The following is a 13961-nucleotide window of genomic DNA, read 5'->3' as shown; positions in this document are numbered from 1 at the left end:
CTTATTTACTAATTCTAGTTCTTTATATTTCAGGTATCCAAAGACTGCATTGAAATCAGCGCCGTACTAGCAAACTATCGACAATAGAAAAAGAAACACCCACCGGAAGTGCTGACAAGTTTTAGACTCTAGTCTCATTAAAAAAAAAACGGATCTTCATATTTGTTGCATTTAATTTATTTCGTCCATAAGTATTGTTTAAATCGTTCTCGTTTTTACGAATCCTTTTTAACTTATTTTCTAAGATTTTATACAAAAACGTTAAGAAGCGAGATCACTATATCAGCTTTCAACAATAGTTCCAGAGAAATAAATAAATAAATAATTGTAATTTTGTAGAATTCCAATAATTATCTATAATATATTTCACATTAAATAACATATCCGATGAATTCGGCAAATGTACAGTATTTACAATTTTGTTATAACTTTCTTTATCTCCGTAATCTCGAATAATTGAATTAAGAGTCAACTAGGAGAAGATCCGCACAGGATTTGGCCTTGGTGATCCTGAAACAGAGGGAAATCATAAGAATCAACCAAATCTTCACTCTAATGATTAATTACAAATAAGGAGCATGTGACGGAGAATGATCAAATTGACGAGAATTGAGTGGATGTGTATATTATTCCACAACTGGCTTCAGGTCAACCGATCTTAATTACACAAAGCCATCTCAGATAATTTTTCTGAACGAAAATGTCTCAAAATTCTGAAATAAACTATTCTATTCCCAGAATTCGAGTTAGAACTCGTGTAAACACTTACGTGTTCATTCTTTTGACAGGTGTATGGACAGTATACGTTATTATCGTAACATACAGAATGTAACGTAACATACGGATGATGTGAAATTGGGCACAATCGAAGAAAAAGCCATGTAATTTTGAAAACAGCAAGTTTTGGCAGAAATTTCGAGACAAACCAGTTTCGTTCCAAAGTATAAGATATTTTCCTCTCTTAAGGAATTTTCTGAGATGCCTTTGTTTATTGATTCATCGGCCTTTATAGACCTTTCTCGTAAAGCATTTCTCAAAGCAAGAAAAGACCCTCTGCTATTTCTCTCTGAAAAAACGACTTCTTGAGATATGTGTGCAATAAGCCGTACGAAATTCTCAAATTCCAGTGCTATTGTTTCGCCATAGAAAGCTATCTCCATGGATTTGACCATTCCATCTCATATTTTCCTCTCCGATAAACCCATAAAACCAAATCTTACTGAACATCCCGTTGCTTGACTCTCCTACACAAATGCAGTGCAAGTGGACCACTCTTGATGCTGCGGAACAATTGTACAGCTTCGCGATGCGTGAGATCGTGAGAAACCTGTCCATTGACCGCCAGAATTTCATCCCCCGCCCGCAATCGTCCATCCTCAGCAGCCTGGCCACCGGGCAATACTGACTTAATGAAGATGCCTGCAAAAATAATTGCCAAAAATTCTTGAAATCCCATCGAACAAGCCCAAAGAACTGCGACGAAAAAAACAATTTCCGATAAAAACATACCGATGCTTCCTTTGGGGCTGTCCCTTCCCCCGACTATGGTGAAGCCCAGAGATTTTTTACCAGGGCCTTTTTCAAAGACAACCGTGTGAAACGAAGACGCCGAGCTGCGTGGTCTTCGTGGGAGAGTGCAAAAATTCGAAACCGTTGGTGGTGTTCCCTCGATCGAACTGCTCTTCTCAGGAGAGATGGAGCGATTCGAACCACTCTTCCTATCCCGATGATGCCTGGAGTGATGTTTCCTGAAGTGAGACTTTGGCGAGCTTGCATTCTCCACAATCACCCCGTGTCCCTGCTCCATGCTGACATTCTCGTAATCTACGCTGCTCTCTTTCAATCTTTTCGGGGGATCGATACTCGTGTACCTGGATATGACAATATCCACTTCCCCGGGAGCACTCCCGCTGCCAAGCGCCTTCCTAGCCTCCCCCATGTCCAGCCCCCTGAGCCTCTTACCGTTGACTATCAAAATCTCATCCCCAATCTTCAAGGTTCCTTCCTTATCAGCAAGTCCATTCGGCACCACGTGCGCCACGAGATACCCAGGACTGCTCTCCGCAGTTTTCGCGATGAAAATTCCCAGAGATTGGTCCACAGTCTCCCTAGGAAGTTTCACCACCATAGTCTCAGTGGTGTAGGACCGAGACCTCACCACAGACAAGCGTTTACTCTTCCTATCCTCTTTCAGCCTCGATGAATCCTCCCTCGTCTCCACATGCTGAATGACTTCATCATTAGTCGCTTGGCTGAGACAAGCCAAAGGATTCTTTTCAATTCCCAAGCACGCATTATGCACCATCATCCTTGCATGATGCTTAGATAAATCAGTGCTCGATTTTCTAACGATTGGCGTCTCTAGATCTGGACTTGTGCCCAGGTATCCCTGTGTACCACGAGTTAAATCTGTGATGGATGACGTTGGCTTTCTCGGTGGTAGCTGCGGGGGCAACGAATCACTGGTCATGTTTGTGATCAGGCCAGAAGCTCCACTGCTGCATCTATCGTCGAGGAGCGAACTCGTTGCCGAACCATTATCGAGAATACCAGAGTCATTATCGTCCTGATCTTGATCTTCGAACAGTGGATTTGTACGTAGTTCATCCAAGCCCGGTAGGGTTCCATAAGAGAAACTACGGAGCCTACGTTTATCTCTGTCTTTACCATCTCGTCTGTAGATTTTTGCTATCAATCTGTTGGTCGAGGACTTCAGGTAACGATCCTGCATCGCTCGGAATTTAGCTGCCAAGCAGCTCGATGGCGTTACACTGTCAAACTGGGATCCTTCCAGTTGGGGCTCGGATTCTTCTGTCTCTATCAGGTCCATTGTTGCGCGGGGTTCACAGATATCTGACGGACTCTTGTGTCCGTGAAAACTTTTCCTCGCTCTCGGACTCTCCGAGTCCTCCTTGGACCAGCAGGATTTCGGCGATGGGGAGGAGCCGAAACCCAAAAAGCTGAATCTCTCGTCTAGATTCTTACGGGAAGGCACTCGGGTATGCGACTTTGATCTTCTTTTTCTCTTAGCCTGCGTCTTCTCCTCCTCCGTTATTTTTTTCAAATCAATCTCACACACCGATCTTCTGAAGTCACTTCTCATCAAGTTGCGTTTGTCAAGGTCGCACATTGATCGAAAGTGAGACTTTTCATCTTCCTCAAAGTCATCATCCGGCAATTTGTCCTTGAAGAAACTCAGTCTGGTATTCTTGACCCTGTCCAACAGTGGATTTCTCTTCTCGCATGATCTCCTACGTTCCTCTTGAATTTTCTTCTTGTCCTTCTTGCTTGGACACTTCTCCGTTGTCACCTGGGACGTTTGTACGTTGTAGCAGTTTCTCTCTGACTCGGAGCCCGAGGACTTCCTACGTGACCATCGAACTGGAGACATGTCTGTAAAAAGAATCAATAGTCAGTAATCAGTGGTGATAAAAAATTTTAATGGAATGTAATGCCAGAAATTGTCTGGGATAAAAGTCAAACGATAGAATTGTTGTAGCTGTATCGATGATGGTGAAACATTTGTGCTCATTCAAGTATGAAAATCTTGAAAAATCAGAGCGGCCGAGCGTAACTCGATTATATCCGATCTGAGAAAAGAGAATGATTCTTACACTTGAGAAATCCCATCCTCGTTGAGAATACTTCCGCGTTGATGGTTCCGTTCGGCGGCATTAACAGTTAATTTTATTAGATTTTTTCTAAGTACTTTAACGACCCAAACTTTTGTTTCTTACTCTCAATAGAGAAGGAGATCCGTTCGCTGGGGACGCACGCGAGCGAATGAAAAAATGTCCAACGACAGACGGTGGACGATACGATGAGTTACACTGAGTCTTACACGGTGTGGTTTCCGTGAAGCATGACGTACATTTGTACAATCTTTTCGTGAGGCGCTTTTACGCACCGTAAAGTCACTCGCAGGATGTTGGACATCCCGTATGATTCTCATTCTTTGCGTTATAGTTCAGTCACTGGAGGTGAATATCGTAGTTATGAATGGGGAGGTTTTTTTTTTTTGAATGCGTGTGGAACGAATCGGTTGGATTGGAGAGGGGATCGAGTGTAAACTCTCATGGACTTTGAATCGAATTTCGATTCCCAGGGGGGAATCATGACATTTCGAAACTTGAGATGTTATTCGTAGGATAGCGCTCGACTGGTCTCCGAGGCGAGATACGGTTTATGAGATGTGCTAAACTACTTAATGTTATTTGCATACTGGGAGATGTTGATGGATATTTTGCAATTTTCTAGTACATTTTTTTCAGGGAGATTTATCGACTGAGTCGACTTTTGGACAAGTTGTAAGAGTGAAAGGTGAAATCGTGGTTTATCGAAAAATCCATTTGACTTGGTTTCAATCTGAGAAACTAACATTTGGATATAAAGTGAAATAACGAATGATCCATTCACGTTATATAAATAAGTATTAAAGTCTTGGTTGCGTGTTTTTCTACTTGGGAATGCATTCAAATTGCTTCAAATATGAATGAAAGAGAATACCTGATTTGAATTTCTTTTTGGGTTTCAATTTTTGTTGAGAATTTATGCGATATCGTCGTCATTTATTCTGATTGGTTTGCTTGAATATGTTTACTCGCCTGCTGACTCATCGTGTGCTTCGTTTTTAGCTCTAAAAACCGCATTTATGTGGGCACAAATTGAGATAAATAAATATTCAGAAATGTTGAGTAATCCAGTGACTTTTCCTCCGAGCAATCTAAATTTAGTCAATGATTGTGTCTCTCACCTCGTGTTCCTGCTGTCCCGTGGAAGTGCAGCGATTCACCCTCGATGTCGTCATCGCCACGCAGTGGACTAAGGCTGAGTAGTCTCGGTGCCTCGGCGTTGCCCTTAAACCAACGCATCCTGAAATAAATGAATGAAACAAGAGAATCACTCTCAACTTCCCTTTCGTACTGCACTTCGTTTTTTCTTTCTTTCTTAAGTTAATTGACTTCCATACGATCCACGTAACACTCCTCTTTCCGGTTATTTCAGAGGTCTGAGCGTGGAAATCAAGGTCAGAGCATTGAGAAGTCTCTCCCCTTTCTTCTGTGATTCAGAGTGCGTAACAAACGACGTGGGTGTTACTTCATTTTGACTGCTGATTATCAATGGAACAAATTAGTCCAATAGCCAAGTTGTAAAACGTCATAAGTCGAATTTAATTTTTGATTTCATACGGAATCGTTCCGATTTCCAGTGGTCGAGAGGGTAAAATTATCAAAACATCTTTCTTTAATGTTTCTTAAGAGTTTTTCGTATGAATACAAAGAATAATAAGAGTACTCGACAATTTAGAACACGTGATTCACTATTTCACTATTGGTTGGAACCTATCATGAGAGAAATTCATGAAAGAAATCTACGTGAGTGGGATTCATCAGAGTGTATGAAAAACGACGTGAATATTGCGTCAACAATGCCTGCTAATTATTTCAAGAGTGAAGTTTCAAAACGCCAAAAGTCGAAAATAATTTAGCAAAAAATGTGATATTGTTTTAGAACGAGTGATTTCAGGGAAGAATTGTCGAAATCTTTTTTTGTAACTGACAAAATATTTCAGAAAAAAGGAAAGTTCCTTTATATTTTTTCTCATCATCCCATTATGAAGTTCGATTGGCAAAGGGTCGAACCCTTCTAATAGTCAAATCAAAAAATGTGTAAGCCAAACATATGTATTTCAATCATAAATTGTTTCAGAGAAAAAAATTTAAGTCTTTATAAGTAGTTGAGAATATTTTTTGCAAAAAGTTTGATATTTTTCCTAAATTCACTCATTAACTAGATAATTCGGTAATTAATGAGATCTCATTTAGCACTTAACAACATAGGCAAACCAGTCATAGTAAAAAATCGTGGGAAAAATATTAATGAATGTAACTCACACTCATAATTACATTCTAAAGAACCCCTTTAAAGCCGAGAACAACCTTTTTCCTTTATTCAATGCATTTACCACGATCCCGTTACGCAAATTATTACGATGGGTGGCAACGATTACACTGATGTAAGTGAGATATAAAGGGAAGGACTATCGACAGTTTTGGGTTACTTTCACCGCTGCAAGTAAAGTATGCCAGACACACTGGGCCCGATTATTCCACGGCCCCCACGTTTTCACTTTTCATCAATTATACATTTTTCAAGCAGTCCAGCCGGTGTTTTAAATAAATTTAAGCATCGTGGAATGTCTGATCAATGATAAAATGCCGATGGGTAGACGTATGGGAATATGGTATGGTATAAAAGTTCATGGTCGATCGATAGTGGATTCCCTCCGAGGAATGAAATATTTTTTTCATAATTTATTGCCGACAGCCACAGAAAAAATATTCGTAATTTCTGAGATTGTTGAAAAGCCTTGATTTTTCTCCAGGCACAGTCTCTCATTTCAGAATTGAGTGTTACGAAATTTCCAGTGGGTTAAACCCCGTGAAAATACAAAATAACACCTTGACGGAATAATACCAATTATCGTACTCAAACCACTGATTATCCGAATTATTAAAAACATAATTGCCACTAAAAACCGTATTTACTCCCTTTCAGCGAATTCGGTTTCCGGCTTTTCCCAACTCCTCTGCAGTCTCAAATTTTTTACCAACCAGTGTCTCATATCCTGCCCGACTCTAAACAATGGGAGCAGGTGTTGAGTTCACCTTGTGTCTGCAAACTTCAAAAGAAACGAAGCCAAATGAACTAATAAATGAAGCAAGAGAAAAAAAATTACCCAGAATTAACCGAGGCGCTTGACCTCTCCTTGCGACACCCGAGGTATGAAAAAAAGCCAAGTTCTGTGTCTTATGGATTTCAACATGTCGCAGAGGCTCGTGAGTGTATAATTTATCCCGCCAGTGTTAATCACTTTGAGTATGGCAGTTGAAAAGAAGCGCACGAAGTGTTATATGCCCAGGGGCAGTCATTACGCCTAGCGCACAGCACGGAACCTGTAGTGCCCGGCTGCGCCTGTATCCGCACTCTGGGAAAAAAAGCGATAAACAAAAGATGAAAGATTAAAGTGGAAGGAAAAATCGGTAGAATTTCCCTCGCCGATAACATACGAGTTGGACGCGTGGCATTTGGAATTGAAACTACGCAGAACTTTCACCGTGCGGTTAAATTCACGAGCTAGACCTCGCTGTCTTGTCATTAACACCAGCTATCGCAGACGTCTAAAACGAATTTGACAACTTTCACTAAATCAAATAAGTCCATGGAGGAATTAAACGATTCGATTTGATTTCCCATCTGGCCATTTTTCCCCCTCGATTTAATTGACTGGCGATATCCAATTGAGCCTTTGATTTTTATACCGGCCACGTTTTCTAAGAGCCAATAGTCGTTAAGAACGAAAATTGCCGTGGGAGAGGAGACTAATGTCAATTCCAAGCGATCCGTTTGTGAATTTCCAACGGCAAAAAAAAGAAATAAGGGGATAAGAACAGATGGAGAATGCCTTGGACATCTATTGCGCAAAGGGAAAATAAGCGGGAGTGCAGCTACTTTATTCATACCAGAGTACAATAAGAAATACTCTGAATACCGTTTAACTTAATTCGTCGGGGAGTAAAAAATATGAGATAAAAGTGGAGGTATAGAGTCACTTGTAATGTTGGCACGACTTCCTGCTGCTTTCTAAGAATAATAAATTGCACTGGAGTAATAATTTGCAATTAGAATTTTATAAACTATGTGATTCCATTTTTTTAATTCGTCAGAATTATTGCAAATATCTCTGTGAATTTTTTCTTCGGAGGAATGGAATTCGAGGACATCAGTTTAATTTGAGTAGCTGCCATGTTAACTGTGAATACATTGTCTTAAATAATCTTTCATTTTCTTGGAACAGCTAAAAAGTTACAGCTGGAGATAAAGTCCCTCGTAATTCCGTCATATAACAATTTAAATTAAAGAAACTCCCGTCTGAATGGACCATAGAATTTATTTTCATGCGGATAAAAACACTGTGATATTAATAAATTTCCTCCTTTCACTTTCACCTCGATTCAATTAATCATTAATTTTTCTAATCATTTCTCTCAGATTGGTGCTGATATTATCAATTTTAGTCGTCAGTTTTATCGTGTATTGCGGCGAGAGAATTGTGAAGGTGACGTTTTTAAGGCCAAAAATACGTAAACAAATTTATTACGATTCCGAAGTAATTACTCTGAGGATGGAAAAAATCAAATTCTTATCTTAAACGACTTTTATTAGCTTAATTGAGAATTTGAGTCATAATATTAACTGCGAATACAATGTCGTAAACCATCTCTCATTTTCTTGGAAGAACTTAAAAATCCAGTTGTGATAAAGTCCCTCGTAATTCCGCCCACTTTCCTACTACATTGAAATAATAATAATTAAAATTAAAGATACTTCCATCTGAGTAGACCATAAAATTCATTTCTATGTTGATAAATGCATTGAATTTATGAATTTCACACTTTCACTTTCACCTCCATTGACTCAATCATTAATTGTTCCAATCATCTTCCTCAGATTGGTGTTAGAATTATCAATTTTTCCTTGAATAGAAAATCAAATTCTGATCTTCAAACACAATTGCTACCCAAGAAGAATAAATAACCCTCAAGTAATAATTCGCTATTAGAATTTCATAAACTATCTAATTCAATTTTTCTATGCGTTCAAATAATTACAAATATCTCTCTGAATTTATTTCGGAGGAATGGAAGCCGAGGGCATCAGTTTAATTAGAAATAGAAGTCACGTTAACTGTGAATACATTCTCTCGAATCGCTCATTTTCTTGGAACAACTTAACAGCCCAGTTGAAGATAAAGTCCCTCGTTATTCCGTCCACTTTCCTACTACATCGAAATAATAACAATTGAAATTAAAGAAACTTCCATCTGAGTGGACCATAAAATTTATTCCCATGTTGATAAAAGCGTTGAATTAATAAATTTTCCCCTTTCACTTTCACCACCATTCAATTAATCATTAGTTTATAATCATCTCCCCCGGTTTGGTGCTAACATTATCAATTTTATTTTCCAGTTTCATCGTGTATTATGGCCACAGCATTACAGGCGACTTTTTCATGACTCGCGAAGATCCACTAACGTCTAGTGCCCCGAGGGGACACTTTGCACTCCATACGAGGAGAAACCCAACTAACCTAACTAACGAGTGTCTCATCATTATTATATTCTTTTTTATTATGAAGTCATCTTGGTAATTTAATACTGAACCTCGACCTGTTATGAGCGCTGTCAGGAATTTTAAAAATGAAAATTTCAAGAAGCTGCAATAGTTTGAGTGCCAGTCACACAATCAAGTGAGAAACCAAGTGCATAATTATAATGGTAGCCATTAATTTTCAAGCAATTTGCAATAAATTGTTTCTTTTTTCGTCATTCTATTTTTGAGAAATAATTCGCGTGGCATGAGCGGCAAGATTCAAATCGAGTTCTGCCTTTGGTACAGAGAGGAGACGACACGCGAACATAGAGACCGGATCAGCTAGTTATAGCGATATGGTTGTGTTTCACTGCGGGAGCAAAAGTGCCCGTGGTTTATTAAAAGTTGGAGAAAATACACGTCGGGCAATTAACGTCGGAATTCCGTACTCGCCATTACGGTATGGTTACAGTGTATTTATATTTATGGATTCGGAAATATTCACGTGATACTCTGTTTCTTTTGCACTCGTGAGTATGCCAGCGAGAGGAGTGGTGACAAATCGTGTGGCGCTCGCTAGTTCGTCATTTTGCCTCTGATGCATTCCAGTGTAAACGAGAATTTATCTGTAATTTAACCACAATCTCCCTCAAGGACTTCTGGGGATATTATAATTTTATATCTTTTTTTTCAGTCTTGAGTGCATAAAATCGCTTCGTGGGAATGTGACTTGTTGCTTCGCATTGAGAACATTTCGTTGGAAGGGTTCGCAGTAAAAAATCGGTGGGGTTCGAGTCCATCGTGTGAGCGGAGTGAAATATATTTATGTTAAAATCTACCAAATTTTGGAGTAAAAGTAACACTGAGACTCGCTAAAATTGGAAGCGGTGGTGGTGATTTCATTGACGCCATGAAAATTGAAAAATGGTCATTTTAGATTGTTCAGTGACAATTGCACTCCATACAGTATTACTCGTTGCACCTCCTCGGTGTTATCGAAGCCCTTGAACGATTTGATTAATTCAATTAATTTAATTAATTAAATTAATTAAATTGAATGATTTGATTAATTAAACTTCACGATTGAAAATTTCTGGAAATTCCCACTGAAATTTCAAGAAATTATTATTATTATTTTCTAAATAATAACAAATTTTCCTTACACTACTTAATTGTCAAATTTTCTGATTGAAAGCCTTCAATTGATAGGTCGGCCCGACTCATCTATAAGAGGTATTTGGATATCTGTGAATTCACGATGAAAAAAATAAAGCCCTTAAAGACATTGTAATGAAATTTCTCCCCGAGTATGTACTTCACAGTATCAGTCGATGTATCGACCAAACGGGAATATTTTTCTCGTCGACGAATGGCTTCGATTCAGAAATAAAAGCCTGAACCGACGCTATTTAACTGGCTCCTGTTATTTTCTTCACTGTTCGGATTTGAAAGAGTTTCTCTCACATAAAATTAATCGACACCTCATTCTTTTCCCCGAGTTTTATCCGATTGACATCTTTTTCTCTATCTATAAGGAAATTTCTTCGACCTCATCTCTCTAAGCCATATTTGCGGAACCTGCATTTACGAAGAAAAAACTAGTATCGCAGGATGTTTACTGAGTTATCTCAGAAAACTTGGAAAACCTGGGACAACCGGACACTGGTTAAGTGTCCCATTTAATCGATGGATCGTTCGAACATGACTCAGAGAATTTAACGAAGACAGTATGGAATCCAGTGCCCCCGGGAAGTGGACATATTTTGCCTTCCATAAAACTAAATAGAACTAGCCACAAGAACAAATATCATAAAAAGGAAAGATAAACTAAGAAGCGAAGGATCTCAGGGATGGCAGTGCCACGGGGTTAACGTCCTTGACTCTCGATCGATTTCTTGTTTCTCCCGATACCTAGGCTCGATAAGGGAATCGTGCAGGTGTAACCGTGAGCTACCCTTTATTCACGTAAACTGAAAAATCTAGCGCTTCCTCATTGAAATTGCACCTTTGGAGATTTCACACTTAAATCTGAGGCTTCGGTAAACTGGCGAGAAACATTGGATTGGAGGAATAATTGAGTTCTTGAGAATGAAGGATTTTACACTGGAAAATTGAGTGGAACGGCAATATTCCATTTTATTCAATGCTAAATTCGAAAATAATATACACCTCCAGCTACACTTGAATCAGATTTCAATGCAGAATATAAATCTCAAGCAATTTTCTTCGGTTTCACACGAAAGTCTGAAAGTTCAAGGGAACAATTACACTGGATTTTCAGCCTGACGTGAAAATTTTCTTAGACAATTCCACTTTACATATAATCCTCCAGTGAATTTCACGTGTAATGGGTGCATTATATAACAGTCAAATGAACTTTCAAAAAACTGTTATAAGTAATGTAGAAGGTGTTTCGTCATCTGCGGCCATCAATCTTCATTTCAGAATCTAGTATTATGATATAATTACGGCTGTAATCAAGATTGTAGTATGTGGGCTAATGCCAAACTAATGTCTTCGTAATACCGAATGGTATAATTGATTGGAGGAACATGGCATCATCAAAATCATCAATTTCCTCCTCGGCTTCAGCACCCTGGTAAGAATTCTGTCTGAATTGAACGAGCACGCGGTGTAGTCTACTGAGAAAAAAATTTCTAATATCTGAATCATATTTACTTGAGACAAGTAATTTTTCTTCAATCGCTCAATTCTCCCAGGCATCCACGAGAAATAAAAATCTATACTCAATTGGGGATGGGTATTTCAATTCGAAGATGATTTTTTCGAATCAGGCCGGGTTGTAGGAAGCCCTCTTAAGTGTAATATAAGGGTCAAAAAGTCGAGGGTTTCGATGTTACTTCCTTCCTGATAAATTCTACTTTCCAGTTGAGCCCATTTAAAAATTCACTTGTTATTCGACAAATTGTGTAACAGTTAAAGAAAGGAAAAGCATTCCTTGATCTAATCCCCGAATCAATCTCATTCTTTGAAATCAATCTTTCGCTATCATACAATGACTACCGTTATTAGATTGTGAATTACAATTTCAGAACTTATGTGGAGACAAATCTCTCCGTACACCCGGATATAGTTAACACTACTTGTTTGACAGGCTTGAAAATTATTCCTGCACAGTGTTGTGAATTTTTGTCTGAGTTTTCTATGTCAAATTGAGTGATTAAGTGGCACTTCCACTAAAATTTCGGGCCATTTCGTTGTTAACAAACCAAGCATTCCACTGATTTTCTGGTAATTCAATTGGAACATGAAGGGCAAATGCAATTAAATTCTTCCGGGGAAATTGAAAAATTAGTGTACTCCAAGTGCAATCTCCATTGCAATAGTAATCTCTCGAAAGCTCATGAAAATGACGCAAAGAAAGATAAACATCGCGGTATTTAGAGTTAATGTTTCCCACATATCGTTTAGCAGACGTTCGAGTTCGGTGGGTATTGAAAATTACCTGAGCAAAGTCTGTAATTTTTTCTTTGTAGACCATTGCGACGCTGGGGAAATATTACATGACAGTGAAAAATCACAATACGAAGAGTCGGGATCTTCTCCTGCACAGGAAGGTCAAATTTTACCTGAACACAGAGAAAAAAATTTTTTACTCACTGAATTTCACAGCCGCGATTTCCTGAAAATGGCTGATATAGCCCTCGAAATCAAAACTTGTTTCTCTGAAATCTTCAAAATTTACAGGGAAGATCATTTCTCATTACATTTTCTCCTGTAATTTTTCTCCGTACGCACCTAAATAAAATGACCCAGCCTAGCCTCCCCTCGCTTGATTGATTGACGGGAAAATGATCTCTTCAAAATCCCAGAATTCCCCTTGAGCCGCTGTGGAAGCCTCCCACAAGAGAAGATGGACGAAGAGAAATGGGAAAACACTAGTCATTTTTTTAATAGAAAGCTGACCCCTGTAACAGTTCGGGTCGTACAGGTAGCCGAGGCTGTTCCCCCTTTGGCTACATCATCAACGCACGCTCACACAAAAACATTACCGTATATATTCGAAAGCATACTATCAAGGCCACCGAGATCCTTTTATTTAGTAGAAGCCTTTGATGAGCTACATGCCAGACATTCCATAGGCAGAATAGCCATGCTCCTATGCTCCCGGCGTTGAGGTCTCCCATACACATTGAAAAGCCCCATAGGAGATGAAACCGTCCCAGGTGGCTGTAACGCCTTTTCCTCGCATAGTACATTCACTTGAGAGATTTAATACTTGTGTGCGTGCATAAAGGACGCTAACTCAAGGACGTTATCCCTTCGCCCGCGAATGTATATATAGCTTGGCTGGATACTATGGACCCTGAAACAATATGACCGTCGGCCATCGTGAATTATCCCAGTGCCAGCGCCCTCTCTTTCGCCTTTTCATCACACACTGTTCACTGGACTCTGGGTGACCTTGGAAATAGTACGACATCGGGAATATTTTTCCTCTGGGTTCCGTAATTGATGGGTTTGTTTTTGTTCATAGCGAAGATTCGAGGGGGATATCGAGCCACATCTCTTCGAACCCCCGAATATAATAATCTCTGTCTGTTTGATAGACGGGGAAATCCCGGGTTTTATTCCTGAACTAAAATGGCCGTGACTATTCGCACCATTGCGTGAATCACTCCCGTACACTCCATACACTCCACGCATCCGTGAAGTTTGTGTGTTTCACGCAGCCGAATTTTCATACTGCTGTGTATTTCACGCAGTTGAAGTTTCATACTACTGTGTGTTTCACGCAGTTGTATTTTTATACTACTGTGTGTTTCACGCAGTTGTATTTTTATA

At 39.2% G+C, this 13961-nt stretch overlaps 2 protein-coding genes across 5 annotated transcripts in view; one reads left to right on the top strand and one right to left on the bottom strand.

The window, feature by feature from the left end:
• Positions 1–392, top strand: part of LOC107036504 (protein scribble homolog) — a 30679-nt gene extending 30287 nt beyond the window's left edge. For all 3 annotated transcript variants that reach the window (XM_015254515.2, XM_015254524.2, XM_015254532.2), the window contains one exon: positions 34–392. In XM_015254515.2, coding sequence (XP_015110001.1) covers positions 34–70 — 37 coding nt within the window. In that variant the 3' untranslated portion in view covers positions 71–392. The remainder of the gene's footprint in view (positions 1–33) is intronic.
• The window catches only part of LOC107036520 (partitioning defective 3 homolog), a 23567-nt gene continuing 9931 nt past the window's right edge, over positions 326–13961 (bottom strand). The window contains exons 2-5 of one of the 2 annotated variants that reach the window (XM_015254545.1): positions 4754–4872; positions 1510–3393; positions 1221–1419; positions 326–510 (exon numbers count right to left, since the gene is read on the bottom strand). In XM_015254545.1, the coding sequence (XP_015110031.1) occupies positions 462–510; positions 1221–1419; positions 1510–3393; positions 4754–4871 (2250 nt within the window). In that variant the 5' untranslated portion in view covers position 4872 and the 3' untranslated portion in view covers positions 326–461. Of the gene's footprint in view, positions 511–1220; positions 1420–1509; positions 3394–3614; positions 3693–4753; positions 4873–13961 lie in introns of those variants that run through there. The other variant, XM_015254554.1, reaches the window with a different exon arrangement.

This window comes from Diachasma alloeum, unplaced genomic scaffold, assembly GCF_001412515.2.
Source record: "Diachasma alloeum isolate Michigan unplaced genomic scaffold, Dall2.0 Dall_scaffold_00176, whole genome shotgun sequence".
In the NCBI taxonomy this organism is placed as follows: Eukaryota; Metazoa; Arthropoda; class Insecta; order Hymenoptera; family Braconidae; genus Diachasma; species Diachasma alloeum.
Note: the sequence above shows the minus strand (reverse complement) of the source record. Positions and strands in the feature narration are given on the sequence as shown.